This window comes from Lissotriton vulgaris, chromosome 3_1 (assembly GCF_964263255.1).
Source record: "Lissotriton vulgaris chromosome 3_1, aLisVul1.2, whole genome shotgun sequence".
In the NCBI taxonomy this organism is placed as follows: domain Eukaryota; kingdom Metazoa; phylum Chordata; class Amphibia; order Caudata; family Salamandridae; genus Lissotriton; species Lissotriton vulgaris.
Genome location: NC_141689.1, coordinates 351,745,135 through 351,770,989, shown reverse-complemented (window position 1 = coordinate 351,770,989; position 25,855 = coordinate 351,745,135). Strand labels below are relative to the sequence as shown.

Below are 25,855 nucleotides of genomic sequence, written 5' to 3'. Positions count from 1 at the left end.
AATTATTGAATATCTCTGGATTTCATTCAGATTTCTCTGGGGATTGCACGGTAACCTGTCCCTTTCTCTCTTGGAGTTCACTATACATACGAATCCATTTGATATAGTTTTTTACCATTTGCTGTGCGCCTGACCTCTGGCCTGGTTGCCAATTTTTCGACTGTTCGAGAAGGGACTTCTCAGCTTGCACTCACTTCTCTAAAAGCTATCTTTCATGCAGCAGTCAGGCTACTCACCTCCACAAAGTAAATCGATCACATCTCCCAAATATTGATTGATTTGGAAAGGCTCTTTATCGAAGTCAGAATCAAATTCAAGATGGGATGTTTAGCCTTCAAAGCAATCCATGCAAAGGCTCGGTCTTAGTTGGCCAACCTTCTTAAGACATCAGGCAGTTTGAGGAACTTGAGAAGTAGAGAAAACCTTCTGGAAACACCTTTATTCCGAACTCCTCATGCTTCACAACATTCCTTCTCTGTTACCCTCCACCTTCTGGAACTGCCTGCCTACGGTCATTAGGGCTGCCCCAACCCTAGTTTTGTTTTGATTTCTGTTAAAGACTCGATTGTTCAAGCTTTACCTGGCCCACTAATCCCCGCAGTTCATGCAGGATCAACCAGAATTCCACCATACAATCAGAACTGATTGATCGGATAAACTGTAATCCAGGTCCAGGATACCCTTGCAGGAGCTTTACAAATACACATAACATAATATAACATAATCCTCACCCCTTCCTGTACTTTTGCATTTGTCATCAGCTTCCTTTTCCCTACTCCGCTCCTTACTCCAGCGAACCCTCCACCCCTGTTTCCTCTCCCCTGCTTCTGCTACTACTACTCCCTCCTCAAGTCTTCCCCTTTCCTTGCTCTCCTCCCACTCACTCTCTCCTCCAACTCTCCTCCTCCCGCTTACCTGTACCTGTTTATGTTAAACATATGTTGCTCTGTTGGATTCAACAGATTACCTGTTCTATGTAAGACTATGTGTCATGTTTATTATTACCTGTAAAGAGCATTTATACCCTGGGAAACCATGCTCTATAGAAATCTGCAAGATAAATAATAAATGAAATAATTCTGGAACATAAATCTCTTGATATATTAGAACAGGGTAATATATAGATAGAAAATGGAGATGCCATTACTCACAAACAGCTGACTTCATTCTGGGAGTCACCCAGAGGGTCAAGATATATTAATAATTATTGAATAACATATTTTGCCTTAATTGTCTTTATCAGTATAGGACACAGAATTACGCGAAATAGATACTTTTGATAAATGCCTCGCACCCTTGCCTGCATGCACAAATGTGTTAATTCTTCTTGAGACTACGCCCGCACCTGATAAATAACTCATGCACAATAAATGATAAAGGAGCTGATCCGCAGTGAAAGGTGCACGCATTGCTTAATGTTTTAAGGGGATGGGCATCGTCACTCATTTTCGGGGGCTGAGACCTATTTTCCATCTTCAGTCTTTGACCCAGAACAGGGGAGGGAAAGGCAGAAAAGGGAAAAAGAAGGGGGAAGCAAAAGATAGAAAGACAGTAATAAATGGAGATAATAGGAATGAAAACAAACCCTTAAGAGGGATAAAGAGAGACATGAAGTGTAGGTTGGTGGAAGAAAAAGGCATCCTTTGTATTTGTCAACCGTGGCATTCGGCCGCACCAGCAGCGGGATTCAGGGTGGCTCCTCCGTAATGGCGGAGGAGCATCGCCCCACTGGTCAGAGTCAGTCAGTGAAAAATAAAATGATAATAAAACAATATTATCATTTTATTTTCCGCTGACTGACTGAGCCAGGGATTCTTGGGCTGGGCCGGCCATGGCAGAGAGGAGGACTGATGGACACTGTAAAGTGCGCATGTCAGTTTAGCCGGCCATCTTAGGCCGACGAAACAGACATGTGCACTTAGGTTTCTCCAACTTAGCTGTGTGGACAACCATGTTAAAGAAAAGCCGCAGGATCCCTGTGAATTGGCGAGCATCGGATCAGCCCACTCAGGCCAATCCCCATACTGCTCTCCTGAATGGTGTAGCATGAGAGCAGTGTCTGGATTGGGTGGGGATCTTATACTTTTTGCCCCAGTAACTGCTGGGAGAAGAGAAGCACCAAGACCGCCAGCTCCGTCAGCGACAGGCCAGGTAAGTTTCATAAAAAATTATTAATCCCCTAGTCCACCCACCCACCCCCAACCCCAACCCCACTCCCAAATTTACTTTTGCAGCAGCCTCCACTGGTGGGATTATTTTTATAAACTGAACTCTTGGTGAACAGCAATAAATAACCCTTCTTTTAATATGTGATAAAAGAGTTCTTCAGAAACAAGTGGGTATTTATTCCTATTTGCAATCCTCTGTGAATGGCATCATACTTACAACCCTTATTTTGCTTTGTTATGCTCCAGTATGAATACTCCAGATACATAATTGATGAAAAGAGTTATAAACACAATTGCCATGTTCAGAGCATGAGAACATTTCATAGATGGGTAATAGAAACTGATTTATTTTTAGGCTCGAGCAAAGGAGTTTCCAACATATCGAGTGTCTCCCATTCCTCAGCAAATGCAATCCTACCTCCGCCACCACTGCCTACTCATCCTACAGCACAAGCGATTGCTCCTCCTCCACCTCCGCATCCAGCTGCGCTGCCTTCTGTTCCAAGCCTGCCTCCCAGAAACTTCCCGTCTGCAACAGAATCTCAGTAAGTACTAGAATGTTTGGACTCTGTGCGTTTTAAAGAGATTTTAAGAATATAGTTAGACAGTGGACTCTCATTCTTTTTCTCAACAGCTATTGTTATAAAATAAGTTAACATTTGCCTACTAAAAGCATAGCATTCACAGAGAAGGGCATTTTTCTCAGACCTATCAGTTAGGAGTATTTTGTTGCTCCCACTGCTTGCCTTTTGATTCCTTTCACTGCTGCTGGTCTCAGGGACTCAGGATTGCAGTGATGGGACTAGAAAGTCAATTGTTACCTTATGTAGGGCCTCATTTAGAGTTCGACAGACGGGTTGCTCCCATCTGCGATATTACAAGTGCCATATGATATAATGTGCTTGTAATATAGTGGAAGGGATTTCCGTTATGTTTGTGATGGAGTAACCAGTTTGCCGAACTCTAAATTGTACACCTCTGTAGTATGTGCAACATCACTGTACACAATTATACTGTACAGATGTAATAAATGTGACGTCTCATGAATAAGCCACACCCAAACCATGCTCTTCCAAATATACCACCGCACCTTTAAATAATACACGTTTGAACAGCACTCCCAGAAGATGAGGCAAAGACACAGCACTCCCTTAAGGCGAGGCAAGAAAACAAATCCAGGTGCATTTAAAATAGCACACACAAGTTTATTAATGCAACATTTTAGAACGGTAGGCCAAATATATCATTAAATGCAGATTCCAAAGTATCAAGTGACTAAATGAACAATTAGAATAAAATACAGTATACGCATGTAGCAAAGAGTAGAAAATATATATATAATGGTTAGGAACACCTCACCGATCGATTAAGCAACATCCTTGCCAACTCAAGCTGGGGAAGCCCGTCAACAGCCCAGGAAGGAGTTCGATCAGGCCCCAAATTCCGTTATTCTGTGATGAACTTCCACCTGTCCCTTGAAGGTTCCCAGATTAAATACCATTACTAAACTTGAGGCAAAGCTTCTAGAAAACCTCGCCCCTTTCTCATTAGAAAAAACCGAGCTGGCTGTACCAGTTTGCGTCAAGGCCAAGACGGAGGCTGGCCAAGCTCCCATATTTTGACTTCGAGGCAGAGTTGCACATTCCACAGATAATATCCAGTTCACTCTGGTCAGAGCGAAAAACAAGTTAGAAGCAGAAACATGCCCTCCCCACTTTGCAGCTACGTGAGAGCACAGAAAATGGCGTCAGTTCAGAAAATGGAGTCAGTAAAAAGGATGACATGAGGATATATCAAAGCCAATAGTAAGCATAACTCTCATAGCCCAAATAACTTGCAAGCAATGTTGTGCACACGCAAAAACTGCACCAAGGCAAAGTCAGAAAAAAGGATGACATGAGGCCATGTCAAAGCCAATAGTAAGCACTCATAATTCTCATAACTGTACAACACAATACACATTTCTGCTTATAGCATCCCGTACTTTATCGCTCAATGTACAACACCGAGCACATGTGTGCACCACCGCTCACAACACTGCACTTCGACATTCCACACCTCTCTCTCCCTCTCAGACCATCAAATGCACATCCTACACGCTCTGCTCTTGGGAAGGCTGTCCACTACGTGACAGCTACCACTGAAAGACAGTAAGATTACAAGAGAGAAGAGAAGCAGGCGTATGCTGGACCGTCATATATATCCAGGCTAGGGTGAAATAACACACAAAAGTAATTTAAAATGATGGTAGTCGAAAGTCATCATAGGGTGCCAAACCACAAGAGTGCCTCTTTCACTACAACGTACTATACAAAATGCAAATCTAGTGAACGCCATTCCACTGTACACCATGGAAGTCTACTCTATCCAACTGTATGGCACTCCACCATACACCACTCAAATGTACGTCAAACCAATCTACTACACTCCATATTTCGCTATTCCATTGGATGCCACTCGTTTGTACATGATTCCACTATATGGTATTCCACTTTATCACAGTGTACTGTGCACCACTCCAGCTATGCCACTCCACTGTATGCCACTCCACTGTATGCCACTCCACTGTACCCTAGTCCACTGTACTCTACTCCACTGTACGCTAATCCACTGTGCACCACTCTACTGCACTTCATTACACCGTACGCTATTCCAGTGTATGGCACTCCACTCTACGACACTTAAGTCTATGCTATTTGGCTTTATGTCAATCCATTATTCTACACTCCACAGCATGCTATTAGACTGTAGAGTATTCGATTGTATGGTACTCCACTATATGTTACTCCACTGTACTTTACTCCCACTTCACACCTCTACAATGTATGCCACTGCACTCTATGAAGCTCCACTGTACTACACTCTGCTCCACTCTCTAGATCTGCATTCTATAAAACTATACTGCACTTTATGGCACTCGACGAGACTCTACTTCACTCTATCCCCTTACACTGCACTGTCTAACTATACAGTCCAATCTATGTCCGTACACTCCATTGTACAACACTGTATTCCACTAAACAACATTGTTCAATACCCTACGATGGAGCACTCCACTCTACTCTGTTATGTTATGTTATGTTACAGTTATTTCTATAGTGCGCAACTCACCCGGGGGCATCTTGGCGATTGACCAGAAAACCTGAGGCTAGAAACCAAGAGTGTGCTTAAAATAGAAAGGCCTTTAGGTGTTTCATAAAAGTACTATAGATAGAGATTTTTTTAAGGGGATCAGGTAGCTCATTCCAATATCTTGGAGCTAGATACGAGAAAGATTTTCCTTCAGTGCGACTCAACTTCATGCACTGTACTTGTAAAAGACCAAGAGCCCCGGACTCTGTGAGATGCTACTCCAATTTATAAGAGTTTACTCAACTTTATGCTGTGCAAATAGATTATAATCAGCCCCACACAATTCTACCCTTTGACAGCTAATGCATTGTATTATACTTTACTCCACACTACGTTACGCAACACCAATGAACTCTGCTCCTCTGTGTGAGACTTTACTTCACCCTACGCCACTGTACAATCATCCATTCTACGCAGCTCCACTGTACAACATACTACTGTGCTCTATATAACTCCCTCTACAACACTCTACTACACTGTTTCACACTCTATCCCACTGCATTGTTCTATACTGCGGTCAATGCCACTATACAATACTCTACTCTACGATACTAAACTGTACGACTCGCTCATTCACTTTATGGTATGACACTGAAATTAACAAGAGCTTCATAAATAACACTCAGTACTACGATGTGCTCAGAGGGGGCATTCTGCGTCAAGACGTGCGTAAATGACTGGATGTACCTGACACACGGCTTACGCTGCGTTTTGGAGTTTCAACCGCACCAGTGGGGAACTCAGGGATATGGAGTTTTGTGATATATGTCTTTCAGGGAGATGTTGCTTAGTACCTCAATATAAGAGCAGATCAAAGCAGGCTGTATATATATTTTTTAAGTCGGCCTCATATGCCTGCTGTGGTTGCGCATATTACAATACTTCAAGAACCAGACTTCAATCTAATATGAAGATCAGACCGTCATATGAACCTAAGATTTATTAGATGACACCTGGAAGTGGTAAACGGGCTACCATCTTGTTGTTGTTATAAATCTTTACATCCATGTTGTCACGTGCGTCGGACAATTAAACTTGCTTTTAGGGCAGTGCTGGTGGTTCTCATCACTTCAAGGCGTTTGGTTGGTCTTACTGCCAGGGCAGTATGCACATGTCGCAGTAGTAAGTATGTGTGTTTGAAAAGTGGTTATACAGGTACATTTGTAGGTTTAGTTGGTGCCACGTAATTGCATCATTCAGCCCTACTGTATTTGTCAGTAATCTGTAAACCCGCCTTTGTTCCTTCACAGGGGTCACCTTCTCAATTATTGACCATCTCAGGTCTAGGTCTGAGTGATTATTTTCACTAAAGTATGCTCTTAATTTTGTTTCATTTAAAGTATGTTACCTCCTGCTTTTGGAGCTTTAGGAATAATTTTCGGACAGGGGGATACAATTTAAATCTTAACACTTGTTAGAAAATTCCCAAAGCTAAGTGGATATGTGATTTGTGCAATTTGAAGCGTAACTGTTCTGTTAATACAGGTTTACATAGTGTTTTGTCTGAAACTGTGATGTTTGAGTTCTGAAACGGTTTGGCCTAGCTCTGCGCCATTTTTCCTATCCCCACTACAGTGGCTAAGAACCTTGGAGTGAAGTTTGACAATAATTTGTCCTTCGAAACAAAAGGGAAGCACGTATTTGGGGTTTGTTTTGACCTTCCCAGGTTCTTGAGGAAGTTCTTGTTCCTTCTTCCAGCTACTCTTCAATATAGAATAGAATAGAGTTCTTTATTGTACAATTACTTAAAATTTTTATTACAATAAAACCATAGGATCATGTATATACATTTCTGCAAAAGGGATCAGGTCTTAGTGGGAAGCAGACGGTCTATTGCGGTGTGCTGTCATGCTCCTTTTGCAATGATACAACCGATCTCATGTACTTTAAGAATCAGTCAGAAGATGATAGTCCATGCCCTTATAACATCTTGGCTGGACTGCACCCTTTATATGTACTTAACCTCTTCCGTGCGTCAGATGGCCCCCAGCCGTCTGACTTCACGGTGGATATGTGCAGAGGACGGCCGGGGGCCGTCCGAACCTTGCACGCCTCAAATTCTTTAGCACAGCGGGGGAATTCCAGCCGCAGCGAAGCGGTTAAGAGACTCCAGCTGGTACAGAATGCTGCAGCACGACTCCTGCTGAACATCCAGATGAATATTTCAGTTCAGGTACATCTTAAGGAGCTGCATTGGCTACCCGTTCGGGCAAGAGTGAAGTTTAGGCGTCTGGTGCTAGCCCACAGAGCTTTCTATGGACTTGGCTCTAATATCTAACTCAGCGACTCCCTCATTATCATCCTTTCATCCTTCCAGAACATTACGATCAGCTGCAGCACTGCTGGGAGAAGTGCCTGAGACAAGGAGGAAGAAATGGGGAGGTAGCACGTTTTCTGCACTAGCGGCTGCTATCTGGAATGCTCTTCCCCTATACCTTCGTGCAACTAAGGATGCAAGCTCTTTTAAGTGTAGCCTGGAAACCTGGATTTTTAATGAGGCTTTTTAGACCATTCCCCTTCCTAGTGGGAGTAGCGGTTAATAAACCTGTAGCACTGGGACACTCTCGGAGTAGCCGTGTGTTTTATAAGTTCCTTGCTTTGATTTGATTTGATTTGGATTGATTTTTTTAAGCGGCACTCACTTCGCCTGAAAGTACAAACACTGAAGATCAGCATTGTTGCAGATGTGCTCTGGAATGTACCTTCAGAAAAAAATAGTTTGGGTAAGGGATAAGTGGATTTTAGTACCACAGAGCAGTCCAGGGGAAACACAAAAATATATTTTAGATCAAAAATCAATTCCAAAGGAAGATTTTCTTCTAAATTGTTTAACCACCCTTGCAAGGTGTGACCGGCCATTTGGACTATGTATTTGAGAGTGAAGAAGTAGCCTAGTCAAATTAGTTAAAAAAAATGGGCTAACCTAGAACTAATTGCAATACAATTTCTGTGGGTGGATTCTTATTGAAAATTTTCTGTAGAAAACAATGGTGAAAAGTCTACCACTCTATCATGACGCGTTAATCCAATTTGGCGGTCAATGTAGTATCAGATGGACTTAATGTAGTTGCTGAGATATAGGGTATAACTGTTTATATGCCCATGTGTGGTATCATTTTATACGTTTTTAGGGACGGGGAAGTCAAAAATAACATAAAAAGTTGTTTCTGATGACTTTAACATCAAATTGGGATTAATACAATAAAGAATAATAATTATATGTTAATATGCCAAACATAGGGGGTCATTATGATGGCGGACGGACCTGCGTCCGTCCACCACCCTAGAGGTGGAGGGACCATCAGCAGGGGCAGCGGCGGTCCCTCCGTGCGAATTAGGATGTGACCGCCACCCTGGTGGTCACATCCTGTATTTTTAACATTGCGGCGGGTGCTGCTTAAAGCAGCTTCCGTCGCAATGTTAAAACTGCATGCAGTGCATTTGCATGCACAAAGCGGCATGCACAAAGCGGCAGGCACCGCGCGGTGCCTGCCGCTATGTGGAAGCAAATGCAGGGGGGTACCGTAGGTACCCCCCATGTGCACCCCCACCCCACCCTTCACCCTGGGGGCCCGCAGCGGGCCCCCAAACAAAAGACCGTATGCATTTTCGTGGCGTCATTGCCGCCGCGGAAAGGCATGTCCCAAGGCTAATCCTAATATGGCTGGCGGTGTCTGACAGACACCGCCACCATATTAGAGCTTTTCCGCCACGGGACTGCGGCGGAAAATGTGCAGACGGTCTTCCCGACCCCCCTGCCATCATAATCTGACGGGGGGTTTTTTCTGACACCGCAGCGGTGAATCCGTATCCTCCGGGCCGGCGGTGGCTTCCGCCGGCCCGGAGGATGCGGATTCACCGCAATCCTAATCGGCCCCTTAGTTTTGACATTATTTTTTATTTACATTTTTTTAACATCATTTGAAAAGGATAAACAAATTTCAACTAGATAATATATCAATTCTCAATATGACACTAACAAATGAAAAATGTTAAAGAGATAAATTCAAACAGCACTCCTTAGTATAAGAATAGTTTTATTTCAATCATCGTCCATGTCCACTTCCATGGAATTGCAACAGCTTATTCCTCGACAATCTGTGCAGGCATCGGTGCACACTATTCCCTGTCTTTTGCATATACATTGCAGAGTCGCACATTGACTCTTGATACAGCCACATTTCACACATTTTAATACTTGATCTGGTGCTGGTCCTGGTGCTTGACTCATTCTAATGGGAGCCAATCTTCCATATTTCACTTCAAATCCCCACTGTAATGGATCCATATGAATACCCATCCACTGCTGCACCTGATTATATACTCTGAGCAAATTAAATTTGCAGGCATCCTCTGTAGGAGGCAAGACTTCCGGTTTCACATGTATTGTTGATTTTGCTGCCTTTGAAGTGAAAGTTCGAAGTCTCTTATCATGTAGTGTGCTGTCTCCTGTTATTCCTCCAAACAACCATATAATAGCATTAAGACCAGCATTTTCAATATCTTCTGTTGATTTTTGTGAAGTTTGGAATACGGCAGCACTTTCTTTGAAGCTGCCTGATTTTCTTAGCAACTTTATGGAGTCACGGGGGCGCTAGAGGGCCCACTGCGGGATGGCTGCCTGTTGAGACAGTTCCGCCGGTCAGGCGCATAGATCGGAAAATATAACCTTACTGCGGACTCTAAAATTCGAAATTTTGGCAGCAATGTGAATCGGAAGATAGAGGGATTAATCGGTGCAGACTCGAAAGCTGTAATGTAGGGCGGGAAGTGGTGAAATCGCCCTCTGGCTCTGATGGCCCGGCGAGCATGGTGCTAATCAAGATGGCCGCCGCTAGTGCGCTGAGCATTATCGGGACACAGTAAAAGGTACGGCACGCTGGTACTGCCACGTGCTGACTTGAGGCACTGGGACTGGCCACGGAGTGAGGTGCTATGCTGCGGGGAGTTTCTAGAGCGACTCGACAGAGCGGCAGCCGGCAGAAGTGTATATCTGGGGAACAGTGCGCAGGGCTGCGGTGACATGGCAGAGCCTTGCACGATAACAGGCCCCGACATCAACGCATAACGGTGAGCAGGGGTACACACCGAACGCCTCAACTTGCGAGCGGAGAGCACAGCTATTGATAGTATGCCCCCAGCTCTATCAGAACTTTGTGTGCACATGAGCGGTGATGGGGTGGCTGCTGAGGCTCAAGGAAAATGTGTGCGAAAATCCAGCACAAAATGGCGGCACCCCATGTTTCAGTCTGCTACTAAGCAAAATTTGCGATGGATTTGCAGTCAACAACGGTAAACTGAGGCAGAACTGCAGACCTCTGCTTTGACAGTCGGTAGACAACATGTGTTCTGACAATGGTGCAGCGCTGTGGTGCTACTATGTGCTGAGATGCCAGGAGCAGACAGGAGTGAAATGGCGCTCAACGGGCGATATGGTGAGGAGGGCGAGCTGCGGCACTAAGCCCTTCCTGACAGCGAGTGGAGGTACTTGGTGCTTGACAACTTTTGTACTGCAATATTTTTTTTCGGATTGTCCGACTGCGGGATCAGAGGAGACCCGTCTTGTGCGTGAAGGCGAAACCTGAGGCTGTGCACCATCTGTCATTCCCGAGGCCAGTGTTAGCAATGACGAGGTGCTGCGATTCTAATACACCTGACCAGCTCGCTTAAAGTGCGTTCCTGTTGTGGGTCCAACGCTTCCAGAGGGCTTTTGATACGACGGATGCCAACATCGTAACAACATTATCTGTGGTCTACACCAGGTTTCACTGGCGATTTGCTGAGAGGAGGTGCTGGTGGAGGGAAGACTGCGGCTCGGAACTATCTCATGGCATATATCTGCGAGCTGCCCAGATTGTTCCCACTACGTGTGTGCATGAGCTCCTCCCTGACTGACAGCTGTGATGGAATGTATTATTACCCAGAGGTGGCATAGGTCATAAGTGGAAACGTCCCTTTTTCTTCGGGGACGGGTGGCATACAGGGCTCCACTTGGATCATATTGGGCTGAGGCCTTTCTTATCATCCACTGGTGGCACTGCCCTTCATCAACATGGGCAAACCAGATAAGCAGCAGCTTAAGCTCTCATTTGACTCACGCAGGTAGACAAAGGGTGCAACTGCACAGTCGGATACTGAATTAGAGACAGAGGCTACAACTAGCAACGCTATTGAATCTGTTCTTGAAGCAATTCAGACCAGTCTTCAAGATATTAACGGGCAACTGGATCACCTCACTCAACGAGTGGACAATATGGCTGGGAAGCTGGACAAGCAGGGGGAGCGCCTAGATGATGCTGAAGCCAGAATTGCAGCAGTTGAGGACAAAGCACATGGCACGACCAGTAAATGCGCAGGGATGGAGAAGATACTAGAAGTTATAAAAAATAAAGCCAAAGACTTGGAAGCGAGATCTCGCCGGAACATTGTTCAGATCGGTGTCCACCAATACTGGCCGAATGGAAACGTACGTTGAGGAGATGCTTTGCACTGTCTTCAGGGCAGAACACTTTCACCGGTCCTCATCGTAGAGCATGCGTATAGGTCACTGGCGCCACGTCCGCTGCGGGGCGCCTCTCCCAGGCCTATAGTGGCTCGAATCCTGAATTACAGGGATAGAGACAGTGTCCTGAAGATGGCTCGTGAAAAGCAACAGGTGTCATATCAGGGTAACAAACTGGAGTTCTATCCAGACTGCACGATGGCTGTACAACAAACTCATAGGGAATTTGCACAAGCCAAGGCGAAACTGCTTGAGCTGAATGTGAAATACAATCAACTACGTGCTCCTAATGGTGCATTAGTTGCATCCCTGTAGGCACACTCTGGCACCTCTGTAAAGGAATGAGGATTCCACACTAGGTCATAATGCAAATTATTTCATTTTTATTCCATATTTTCTTTTTTGAATTTCTTTGTTTTCATTCAAATTTTGTAAGCATATTCACAGCGGCATTACTGAAGCAAAATCCAATGCATTTCGGGCATATGGGACACCCTTCGTCAGGGAAAAATACTAGAAAATAAACAATAAAACATAATATATACTGATGCTGATAACAAGTTCAATGTTGGCTAATGCCTATGTTCTCTAAGTGTTCAAAAAGGTGCTCAATACACGGTTCAGAAACCGGAACTAGTGTTGTGTCAAGTGCTGTTCGTTAATGATTCTACTGGGTCACCTTATAACCTTAATGCCCACAGGGTAATGAGCGAAAACAATGAACAAAAACTCCAAAGACCACTTACATGCCGTCTGCTGTGCACAAAATAACAATCTGCAGAAAGAATAATACGTAGAAAACGAGCAAGTCCTGTGTTGTGTAACATATTACACCTCATATGTAAAACAACCTCCTACATCCATAATCCATGCTCCAACTAACCTTTCAATTTCAGCTTTCAACCTCCCGATTCGACAGGCTTTTCCAAGAAGTTTCAAACAAACCGGCAAGCTTCATTGGGTGGTTGATCTTATTGCCTTTGATGATGTTATTGCAACTTCCACAGTTTAGACATGCTCTTGTTCCTTTGTGCACCTTAATTGCTGGTGGTTTCTGTTTCAAAATTTCTCCAATATTCTGACCTTGTGTATATGCAAATAGAGGTGGTTGCGTGAAAGCAGTATTAAAATCAGGTTCCAAATTGAGTATCTCCTAATGTTTCATAATGATCTTTTTAAATTTGGCACTCATGGATGAGTACTTTGAGACTGTCACAATTCTAGTCTCTTCCTTGGGTTTCTTGCTTCTCAACAGATCTTTTCTTTCTATTTTCTCCAAGCGTTTTTTGGACTCCTCAATGATGTTTTCAGGATATCCTCTTTCTGAAAATCTTGATCCCATCTCTTTAATTCTAATTTCCGCTTTTGCATTGTCCGATGTGATCCTTTTCACTCTGGCCATTTGGGAGGATGGGAGGTGTTGTTTTAAACTGGTTTGGTGAAAACTTGTGAAGTGCAACATATTATTCCAATCAGTAGGCTTTCTAAATATGTTGGTTTCAATCCCTGTTTCTGTAAGTGAAACTTCTGCATCCAAGAACGTAACATGTGTGTCTGATATGTCCCAGGTTAGTTGTATGCGTTCATCCATATCGTTCAGTTCCACTAATGCTGATTCTAGTTTCTCTCTTGTGTTTTTCCAAATGATAAAAACATAATTGATGTATCTGACAAAAAGTTTCAAATTATTACACCACTCAGTCTTCATTAAAATGTTCAGTTCCTCATATTCTTTCATGAAGATATTTGCGTATACCGGAGCCGCCGAATTTCCCATAGCAGTTCCTACCAGTTGTTGGTACCATTCATCCTTGTAACAGAAATAGCTTTGATATAATGTGAATAACATTAATTCCATGAGAAATGTTTGAAATGAGAGTTGTAACTCAGTGTTCAGTAAAGCTTTCTCCACGGCCTCTATTCCCAGTGAGTGAGGAATTGATGTATACAGTGAACGGATGTCAGCTGTACATAAGATATAGGCCTAGATGTAGGTAATTTTATTTTACTACTTCTTAAATACCAAATTTTACCGATTCGGTATTTAAGAAGTGGTAAAATAGAGGGGGGGGGAGGGTGTAGGTATTACAGATTCGGTAAATACCGAAACGTTAAGATTTGGTATTTACCGATTCAGTAAATACCGATTCGGTAATGCCCATTGATTCCTATGGGCATTGAAGCCCATAGGAATCAATGGGCATTACCGAATCGGTATTTACCGATTCGATAAATACCGATTCCAGCAAGAGTGCAGGGGGTGTCACTTTGACACCCTCTAGCACCCCAAATACCCCAGGTGTGCATGCACACATGTGCATGCACACCTGGATTCGGTATTTTACCACCCAATTGGATTGGGTGGTAAAATACAGAATCTGAAAGGCTTGTGGCACTGTAAACTGTGCCACCTACATTTGTAATTACAGAATCGGTATATTTACCGATTCGGTAATTTTACCGAATCGGTAAATATACCGATAATGTATTTTTCAGCCCCCTACATCTGAAAACCCTAATACCGGAAGGAAACGGCCGAAATCGTCCGTTTCCGACCGGTATTAGGGCTCCTACATCTGGCCCTAAGTTCTCTCCGGGGTCGATGGGGTGGTAACCGCTGTACAGCTTACGAACACTTTTCAAATTCTTTTCAAATTCTTTGAGAACTTGCTAACCTCCCCGAGCAGCGAAAGAACCTTGCATGAAACTACCTGATGCGATTACACCACTGGTATATACTCTGCAATACCATGGCGGAGCGGACTGGGTGAATGCACATAGAGTTGTGATATATGAACAGCTCTCGGCTTCTCACATTTGAAACGACTCGCATACTATGTTCCTGAACTGAGCCGGGGAGGTAACAGGGCCATACTTAAATTCCAGAGAGGCGAGCTCCTTGGCTTTCGTGGTGAACACTTAGGGGGCCTTTTGAATGGCCATCTACCCAACAGGCCGTTCCTTGCGTTATGATTTGTTCTTGTGTTGAACAGTTCATACTTATGTTTGATATGTGACTGTATGATGGTGCTATGTTTCCTCTGATGCCAGGGGAGAGACCCTCTAATGTTAGATAACTGAGCTATCATGATGTCAGTACGGAAACAAATACTAGACGAAATACGAAATGAGGCCTCATGTCAGGTTTGAATTGTAAATTGATACTTGTATAGCACACTACTCACCCGCAAGGGTCTCAAGGCTCTTGTACGAATACCGCTGTGGAACCCATCCTGGCTTTCCCTGTGAGGCGTCCACTCCTGGGCACCCCCAAGGTGGATGCCAGGCATCCTTAGCGTTGTGGGGCCGTTGTGGAGATTAAGCAAGCTATTGCCCAGAGTTGCAGAGTGGGACTCCATGATTGGAATAGGCACAGAGGCGAGAATTATCAGGTCTGTGGAATTTTTGAGCCCAAGACCCGCCGAGGTGGGGAATTGAACCCTGGTCCCGGGCTAGACCTCTGCATCAGGGTTTGCCGCTCTAATCATTGAGCCACACTTCTCCAATTGCTGTCAGGTTTATCACAATGTGTTTGATTAAGATTAGTCTGCACTTACAATAGAGTCCTGACCACATCCATTAGTTTGGATGGTGATGTGTGACCATGGCGGACCATCACACGGGAGTTCCCCGTGAAGTTTTTATTTGGGTGGGAGGTTTTTATTCTAGGGGTTGTCTTTGGCATGATTGGGATGCTAAAGTGGGTGGTGGGTTAGGGGTTGGGTATTGTTTTGCGGACCAGAGTACTTGAGATGCATCGCTGAGATCCGAACTGATTGTGTTCTTCGTAATATGCTTCATATTTTTTCCACACAACAGGCATCACACCGGGGTGACACACTTCATAAAGTCACAATCGGCTAGAATAGAATTTCCTATAACCAAAATGACTGCCACTGAACCGAGGCCTACGCATTTAAACTTGCTCACGTGGAATATCAGGGAGCTCAACAACCCCAAAAATATTAGACAAATGTTTGCATATTTTGATAGATTACATATTGGCATTGCCTTCTTACAGGAAACACATTTCGCTCAGCACACGAGTAGTCAATTTGGTCGTAAATGGACTGAATCAATCAACAATGCTGCATACTCCTCGTATTCTCTGTTTTAGTAAAAAAAGGTACGAATTTTGCAATTGAAGACACTGTAGCCGACACTCAGGGGTGATATATCATTGTTACAGGCAAACTTCGAGGGCAGCCGATTGCGCTCATCAACACCTATGGCCCAAACATGGATGAGCCTGATTTTTATCATGAGATCTGGCAGAAACTGCATGGGGTGTTGGGTAAGACCTTGCTATGGGGAGGGGATTTTAATCTTGTACTGAATGAGCACCTCAAGAGATCTGGCACCACTACAGACCCACACCGAAGGGCAATGGTTAAGTTACAAGATATCATGTCAGAAATGCAGCTACATGATGTATGGAGAACTCAAAATCCGGGGCGTAGGGAAGCAACACACACATCGGCAGCACATAACAGCTGGTCAGATATTGAATACTGGATTGGGTTAAAAGAAGTACTGTTTGGACTAGGGCTGTAACACACCTACCTAAGACATTGTCCGATCATAATCCCGTACTACTATCAGTTAATGTGCCATATTACGTGCCACCCCCTTATAGCTGGAGATTCAATGCGAAAGCACTGTCGGACCTCACATACAGAGACACTATCACCACAGCTGTTACAGACTACTTTCTGTTAAATTAACCCACTACTGATGACCCTAGCTTACTGTGGGAGGCGTTTAAAGCTACATTTAGAGGTGTATGCATAAGTACAAATGCAGGAATCCTAAAGGATATATGTGGACAGCTTTCTAGGTGCGAAAGCCAGTTGAAATCCTTAGAACGCAAGTATGAGCTTACACAATGTCCTCGGGTGTTAGGGGATATTAGAACTGTCATGACGGAGTATCAGTCATATGCCGAGGGCGAACTTAAATACACAGCGAAGCGTACTTCTGCTAGGTCTTTTAGTGAAGGGAGAAGACCGGGTAGAGTGTTAGCATCGAAAATTTGTGAAGGCCATGCCCCCAGACTGTACTGCAAATTAGAGAAGATGACGGGTGTGTGAGAACCAATGCGCAGGGTATACTGCAGGGGTTTGTAAACACATACGGCGCGCTATATGAGTCCCAGCCTACGGCCCCATCAGCAGAGATCATGGAGTACCTGGTAGACGTGGCCATAGCATGGTTATGGGATGTACAGCGAGAATCTCTGTCATTGCCAATTCCTGTAGAGGAGGTCACAGAGATCATTAAGTCACTACCAAATGGTAAGGCCCCAGGCCAAGACGGGTTCACGTGTGAGTTTTAGAAGACCTTTGTGGACCTGATAGCCCCACATCTGGTCGCCATGTATGGTGATGCATTTGATAAGATGGTACTTCCTCCCTCTTTAAGAGAAGCCATACTAATTGCTCTTCTTAAGCCCGCTAATGACCCTGAGTGTTGTGATTCCTACAGGGCACTCTCACTTCCTAATGTAGATTCAAAAATACTGGCTAAATTACTGGCTACAAGATTACAGCCCATCATGAACAACTTGGTCCTCCCGGATCAGTCAGGTTTCATACCGACTAGGTCAACCACGCACAACACTAGGACACTGTTTGCACTCTCCCACTATCTGATACCTAGCACGAAAGCAGCAGCAGTTATGTTAGATGCTGCCAAAGCATTTGATTCTATAGAGTGGTCGTAACTGCTGACGGTGCTATAGAGGATGGGGTTCCCCACTATATTTCTGCAGTAGGTCCAATTACTGTACACGAAACCAACAGCACGTGTTCGGGTCAATAGATACATATCTGATACCACATCCATAGCACGGGAGACAAGACAGGGATGCCCTCTGTCCCCTTTATTATTTGCACTAGCGCTTGAACCATTGGCGTGTAAAATTAGCAAGGGCATAATTACTCAGCTTTACAATTCTCGCAACGACCCCTACATATCTCCTTATATGCGGACGATATGATGCTTTATGTACGAGACCCAGAGCACTACTTGGCCCCCCTATTGAGTGAATATATTAAATTCGGAAGGCAGTCAGGTCTACAAATGAACTGGACAAAATCATTAATTATCCCACTCACAGATACCACACAACCTCACCCCACAGAATTCCCTTTGGAATGGCAAATGGAGCCAGTAAAATACCTAGGGGTTTGGTACCATCGTGATCCGGAGGTCGTTATTAGAACTAACTATGGCAGAGCGATAAGTACCCTAGAAGAACAAATTGGTCGCTGGATTCAACTGCCCATATCTTTGGCTGATAGACTAGCTATAGTGAAAATGGTAATCTTACCAAAATTCCTCTACCTTTTTAATAATATATCAGAGCTCACCTTTCCCTCCTCAACACTTTGAAAAGTCAATCCGTCAGAGGACACATGTTTTTCTTAAAAAGGCACATCTAATCTGAAGGAACCTACGTGTCCCCTCTTTATCACCTAGGCATACCCGATGCCAGAAAACTTCCTAATTGCCTCAAATTGTAAAGCACTCTGATATCCTTCAGGATCTAGTTCGCGCTATATAAAACGTTATAAATAAATAAATATAAATAAATAAAATCCCCCCACAGAAGTTTTTTCGGCGATTATCATCATTAGTGCCTAGGCTAATCTGGGCAGGCAAGCAAGCCTGCATAGAACTGCGAGCTTTAACACTACCATACTCCAGAGGTGGCTTTAAGGTGCCTGATTTTTTTAATACGCACACTGCTGGTACCATCAGACCCCCTATTTAACACATTCAGCTATAGAGGAAGGGGATTCGCTACCAGTCCCATTGTCAGCGATCATTACTCACCGTAGGCCACCACTACATTCTAAAGACATTAACACTATTGACGCAACAAATGCAGTCTGGAACAAGTTAGGAAGCTTAGCGCATAAATTACCTTTATATGCTCCTGCATTACCATTACACACAACTCCGAATTATCTGTCACTAGAGAAGAGGTAGTCATGAGACTGCTGCAACAGGTGGGCATTGATACTATGGGAGATCTTTACCAAAATGGGGTATTTAAAACATCAAATGATCTGGCTTACGTCGGCAACAAAACACTACTATTTCGCTTTACATATCACAGGCTTCAAGGGGTGATTAAGAAATGATATCACACTTACCCGGTGGAACCCCCGCAATTAAACACGCTGCAAATGATAATAACCACTCCTAGTAGCAAACATTTAATATCTCGACAGTACAATACAGCGCAAGAGGAAATTCTCAACACAACGGGCATAGCACTTGCAAGATGGAACGAGGTGCTGGATGATTTACTCACAGAAGAAGAATGACAGATATCCTGTTCCCTTACAGAAATGCTGACAACCAATGGCAACTTGAGGATACTGCAGTACAAATACCTCCATCAAACATATTATACCCCAGCTAGACTTTATAGATATGGTTTGCGTCAGGATGCACGGTGCAAACGCTGTGAGACTGACACAGCTGACTTTATACATCTCGCGTGGTGCTGTCCCCATGTGCGGGAATTTTGGGAAAAGGTTACTAAGCTATTGGGTGAGATGGTGGGTATTGAAATTATTTGTTCCGTTCAAAGCAGCTCATGGAATGTCTGATGCGGACTCTAAGGAAGGGGATGTAGTAACCTCCCACCATCAATGACGAACTGCATATTTTCAGGCATGTTAGCAATGGCTGGTACATTCTCTTTAATATAATTGGCAAGCTGCGACTTCCTAGACTCCCTCATAAGTCCATGCTTATTGAATAAACTAGCTGGGTATGAACTAAGCTCATAACGAAACACCTCCTGCAAATCCACACCACTAGTCTGAGCACAAAGCAACAAGTGCTGAAACAATAGTTCAGGATCCATAACAAAGGTTTCTCCTTTCAATTTAATAGATTGAACTGATTTCATTACCTTCACCTGGTTGCTTTTTCTGAAAGAGAACTCAAAGACTCTTTTGTCCGTCATCTCATTAAGAATTCTATTTCCAGTTTCTTCTGCAAGTTCTGGATTAACATCACTGCCATAAGTAACTCCCATGACAATATTACGCAGGTTGCTGTCTCGCTCAAAAACATTGAGCTGTTCTACATATACCAGTACTTTCTGTGTATCTCCTTTATCGCGTTCAATTCTTGAACTGGTCATAGTTATATGTTGCTCAATTGCTGCATGCTTCACATAAGCAAAGTCCTGCATGCATTCATTCAAATGGGCGCAAATAGGGCGTGACATAACCCAGACAAGCTGCTGCTGTTCTGTCGTACCTTTTCCATGGGTCATGCCGCCGAATCCTTTTATATTCTTCATTAGAACGTGTTCAATTACCAAATCAGTGGAAAGGGCACCCCAAAACCTATCACTTCTTCGGACAACATGCAGACCATTTGTAAATTCTGTGTATACATCAGGAGCTTCAAATTCAAGCTCAACCATTCTCTCATAATACAGTCGTGCAGAACTGGCATATAAATTATGGCCAAATGCTGCAAAAAAAGGTAGCATCTCCTTTACCATTGCAAGATGTAGATGCCAATTTCCTGTTCTTTCAGCTTTTAAGAATTGTTTCAGGATGTTGACCATTTCCAAATATTGCAACCAAAGTCGAGGAGTCCTGTAAAATTTAAGTTCATCTTTGGCCTTCAGCAGTTTGGTTTCAATTTCGACAACAGCATTATGTGTAACATCCTCAACAGAAAGCTCCCCATTAAGAAGATTATTAAACAATGATCTAGCTGCCTGTAAATCGTCGTTATCATCTAGTGCTTGTGTTGCTAAAATCGTGTTGAAAACTGAGAAAACAATAAGATGACCACGAATCGCTCTTGCAATAGCTTTACCAGAAAGCATGTGCTTTACAGCCTTTCCTGCATATATGATCTCAAGTATATCAACCAAGCCTGCTCCACTCATCAAAAAACCGATGCATCCAAGAAAACTTATGATTGTGCAGGCCTCCTAGTCTCAGAATGGCCTTCTTTAAAGGACTATCCTGTGATTCATTGGCTATGATGCTAAGTGCTTTGTAGAAAAGAGGCTGGTCGAATGTCATAATAGGGTCTGGCTGTATCTCTTGGCATGGTCAGAAACAAAAAACAGTGTTGAGAGAATACACGTCTCATTTGTTAGATCCATGTTAATCATTGGCAGAAAGATGACAGATGATACACCGGGATGGTTACCTTTATGTAGTAGTTGGCATACTCCTTACCATCCTGGAACACTGTTGCTGAGTAGATGTGAGATGTTCAATAAAATATCCAGGTTTGCATATTGGTCACTGTACGTGATTTCCTTAATGGTATTATACTTTAAGAAACGCATCCAACTGGCCTGTGAATGATATGTTTTTATTGGGATTTGCCCCAACCTCCTCAGTTCATCAAATAAAACTTGACATTTCTTAATGACCATTGAAGATTTTCCAGTTGGAGTCACAGTGGCGATAATGCCCATCCCATGAAAAGTACCATGGCCATCTATTGTAATAATATTGTGATCAATATTATCAGCTGCATATTGAATGGATTTTGGAGGACTTTCAGAACGTTCCACCAGGACAGGTATCGTATTTTCTCTTTCTGATGCAGCTGAACGTTCAAAACTAAGAACATCTGAATAGGAGCTGCAGAATCCCATATGATTTACTGCTTCAACTACAAATCTCGAGCTTGTGTTGTCATGTAATTGAAATGCCAGCCCTAACTGCAACAGTGCAACTAAGACTCGTGGGCGCACAGCTTGCATAATTGCCTGTCCTATAGAAGCTACTTTTCTCTCTCTGTTGGTTTTATCAGTAACAAAAATTCATAATAAGAGCCTTAACGAATCAGGAATATAGCTCACTTTATAGTCAACACTACTCATGTTTTCAATGGGTGGATATATTTCTGGTTCTAAAGGGATGTCTTTAATATAATTTCTTATTATTTCAGCAGCTGCCATAAGGAGATTGTTTTGATCCTCTTCAACATCTTCATGGCTATGACTGTGGTGCTCTTGCAATACATGAGCAGCTGTACTTTTAAAAGTAACGACATCAGCAGTCCCTGCAACTGTTCCTATGAAGATTTCATCTTCAAAATGCTCTTTGAGTTTTTGTTTCATATACTTCAAACTGTATGGTTCGCTATCTTCTGGCAGTAATTCTCGCATTTTATTAGCAAGTTCTTTACCAGTAGTTTGTCCTTCATCATTTTCCTCCATGTGTTTAACTAATTGAAGAAAAGTTTCCTGGCGAACTGAGTCCTCTAGTCGACCTGAAGATATTGGAGGGTTATCAGTGAACTGCCCGGGAATTAATTTTCCAGTATAAAAATTGACGTAACACTGTGATAGCATGCACCTATAGCATGTATATTAGACACATTTTGGATATGTCTCTAAACTTTGTCTGCCCATTCATTATTGCATTTGTTGCATTTTTGTAAAACTGATTATTTGAATTCAACTATTTGTGCATTAAAGCAAGCATTTTTTCTTTTCCTCTCCCTGAAGTATAAACTTAACTCAGTACCACAGAAAAAACATTTTTTTCTAAAATCAAACGGGGTTTCACACGACCGTAGAACACGAGAAGTTGTGGATCTGATTCTTTCTCCTGGAACAGAGTTTTCAAGTTAACAAAACACGCTCTACATGTCTTGTGAACTTTCTGCCCAACACAAACGTGAAACTTAGATATGTTTCTCTCCTTGCATGTTTTTTGAATTACATTCACTCCTCTTTCAGTGAGTACAGATACATCGTCATCTTCTTGGAACACCACATCACAAATGAAACACTTTTCTACATAGTGGAGAAGTGTGGCTCAATGGTTAGAGCGGCAGACCCTGATGCAGAGGTCTAGCCTGGTACCAGGGTTCAATTCCTTACCTTGGTGGGTCTTGGGCTCAAAAATTCCACGGACCTGATAATTCTCGGCTCAGTGCCTATTCCAATCATGGAGTCCCACTCTGCAACTCTGGGCAATAGCTTGCTTAATCTCCACAACGCTAAGGATACCTGGCCTCCATCTTGGGGGTGCCCAAGAGTGGGCGCCTCACAGGGAAAGCCAGGATGGGTTCCATAGCGGTATTCGTACAAGCGCCTTGAGACCCTTGCGGGTGAGTAGTGCGCTATACAAGTATCAATTTTACATTTTCACTGTATCTCACAGCAACTCGCAAGAACCTGTAACACATAAATGAAACATTTTTGATTAACAAAAAAACAAACAATAACAACAAAGTTACAAAACAAAACACAAACAATAGAAAACTTTTTATTCCAAAAGTTATTTGTAATATTTACGTTCCTTCACACTTTGTCATTTAAGTTAACGAAAAAATTATACAAACTTTGTCTATCTGACATATTCCGTGATTATTTGATATTATGGCCATCAGAAACAATTTTTGATGTAATTTTTGACTTTCCGTTCCTAAAAACATATAAAATGATACCACACATGGGCATATACACAGTTATACTCTATATCTCAAACAATGGGCAGCCATTTTGAAAAATCCGCCATATTTGATTAACGCGTCATGATGGAGTGGTAGACTTTTCACCATTGTTTTCTACGGAAAAATTTCAATAATAATCCCCTCACAGAAATTGTATTGCATTTAGTTCTAGGTTCCGCAACATATTGACTAATTTAAAGACACTGTTTTTTTCTGCTCCAACAATTTTGAGTTGTGTCTGTCTCCATTCTAATGCTTTAAAACAGCTATTTTAGTTTTATTGAAAATAATACTCACTCCAATTAACTATTGAGAAGTTTGAAAGCACTGATGCACATATTTTTCCAACTTTCCAAATGGATTTCAAGGGATCAAATATATACGTTTATGTTCTATAAATGAGAAAAATATCAATTGGATTAAAAGTTAATGTTTTATAAATATATGTTTAAATTTTTTTATTTTATAGAAAATTTAAATAACGCAAGGGTTAACACTTTTATATTAGTTCACAGTTAAAATGTCACATTTTAAGGCTAAGTTTGAGTTAATATCAATTTATGTTCCCAATTTGTTTATATGGACCAATGAAGAAGATAGAAGGAAACAATAATAGAATCTTCCACTTTATTTCTTAAGAAAGCCTACACCAAAACTCAGCATGTGCAGAAAGGTGTTAGAGTGTAAGTTTTATGCAGGACTGATCAGTCCCACAAAACGTTAAACTGCATGTTCCAAATAAAGTAGAACAGATCTCAAAGCATGCAGCAATACAAATAGTAATCTTGCCATTGAATCCCTTTCAGCAAAGAAGTGGTTCCCAGGGCTGGGCACCGACACTTAATTGTCAACACCGGCACTTATGACAGCTGCCACATGGTGGCACTGTTTGTGTAATTTAAAGATGAGCAGCACAGGTGTTAGCCAAATTCGGGTTTGGCCTCGAATTTATTACATGGGTGTGTTTGCTGTATTCCAAACCGATGGCCCAAATAGTTGTAAACAATAGGGTTTCGGCGTCCTTTTTGCTAGGCCGGGGTACTCGGCAGGGGTGTCCTCTGTCCCCCCTCCTCTTTGCGCTGGCCCTAGAGCCCCTGGCAGCTTGGCTGCATTGGAAACCATCGATTCGGGGTATGCAGTGGTCCGCGGAGTGGGAGGACCGAATATCTCTGTACGCAGATGATATTTTGCCTTATCTTACCTCGCCCCGGAAGTCTCTTATCATTGTGCTCGATGTCTTGGCCTCTTTTGGTAAAGACTCGGGACTCTACATTAACTGGAGGAAGTCCCTATTGTTTGTGTTGAGTGGTTCCTCCGCATAATTGTCTGATACAAATCAACTCGGACGGGTTCAAATATCTGGGAATTTTAATTTCTCTTGACCCTGAGGCCAGATATGCTCGAAACCTTCTCCCTCCGTTGCAGAGACTTAGGAGTGATATTGCGAACTGGAAGAACGGGTCTGGTGGCTCAGTGGACTAATACATCCACTGCAGGGACTTGTGTTCGACCTCATGGTCACAGGTTCAAATCCCGGAGAGTCCACTCAGCCTTTCATCCATCTGAGGTTGATAACATGAGTACCATTGAGTTGGGTAACAATATACATCTGTTATTTCAGCGCCAAGATACCTGTAGGGGTGAACGTCCGCTTTACAAATACACCTGTTATGTTATGTCTCTCTGTTGGGTCGGGCGGCACTTTTTAAAATGATGGCTCTGCCCCGTTTTCTCTATGCCCTCCAGAATACCCAGGACGCTGTACCGGGGAGTTATTTTTCACTCTTCCCTGGTATGATGGTGGCATTGCCCTTCCAGATATCAAAAGGTACTATTGGGCCTCCCAGTTCACTGTGATTAACCACTGCATGTATGGGCCAGTGGCTGATCCAGCCTATGCCATGGACAAATGGCTTCTCCCTGGGGGGGGGGGGATATAGCAGGATGCTGTATTCGAGACCGAGGTGGAGAGATTTGATGGGGCCCACTGGACACGCAGTTCGGGTTTGACATAATGCCACCGCTCCTTGGGCTGGAAAGACAAACTGACATTGGCCATTCCGCTCATTGACTCTGAAAAGCTGGGCAAACTCTGGAATACAAAAGGGTTTGATAAATGGGATCTGATAGGGATTTCTACCATCAGAGACGTTTGGGGTAAGGGGAGAATTAAAACATTTGTCGAATTACAGGCAGAATACAAGTTGGCGAATACTGAATATTTCCTTTATGCACAGATTCGGCACTCACTCCGGGCTGTTTTGCCCAGAGATGTGGAGCCCCCGGAGGCCTCTCCGCTCGGAGATAGAATTCTCAATGGCCACCTCCCCAAAAAAACTATTTCTTTAATATACAAAAAGTTAATTAACCATAGAACTGATCCCCTTGAGGGGCTGAGGGCCAGGTGGGTCCACGATGGGATAGAATTGGACGATGAAGACTGGCAGATGGCATTGTTCTCCCCTAAACTAGTTGCAATACCGGCTCGGCTGTGACTGGTCCAGCTAAAGGTACTTCATAGAGTCTATATCACAGAACCCCAACTGGTGCATATGGGTCTCTCACATTCCGGTCTATGTAGACGTCA

At 43.2% G+C, this 25,855-nt stretch overlaps 1 protein-coding gene across 8 annotated transcripts in view; it reads left to right on the top strand.

The window, feature by feature from the left end:
- FYB1 (FYN binding protein 1) overlaps positions 1 to 25,855 on the top strand; it is a 706,027-nt gene that overhangs the window by 447,683 nt on the left and 232,489 nt on the right. For all 8 annotated transcript variants that reach the window (XM_086960560.1, XM_086960558.1, XM_086960559.1 and 5 more), the window contains exon 3: positions 2,524 to 2,713. In XM_086960560.1, the coding sequence (XP_086816686.1) occupies positions 2,524 to 2,713 (190 nt within the window). The remainder of the gene's footprint in view (positions 1 to 2,523; positions 2,714 to 25,855) is intronic.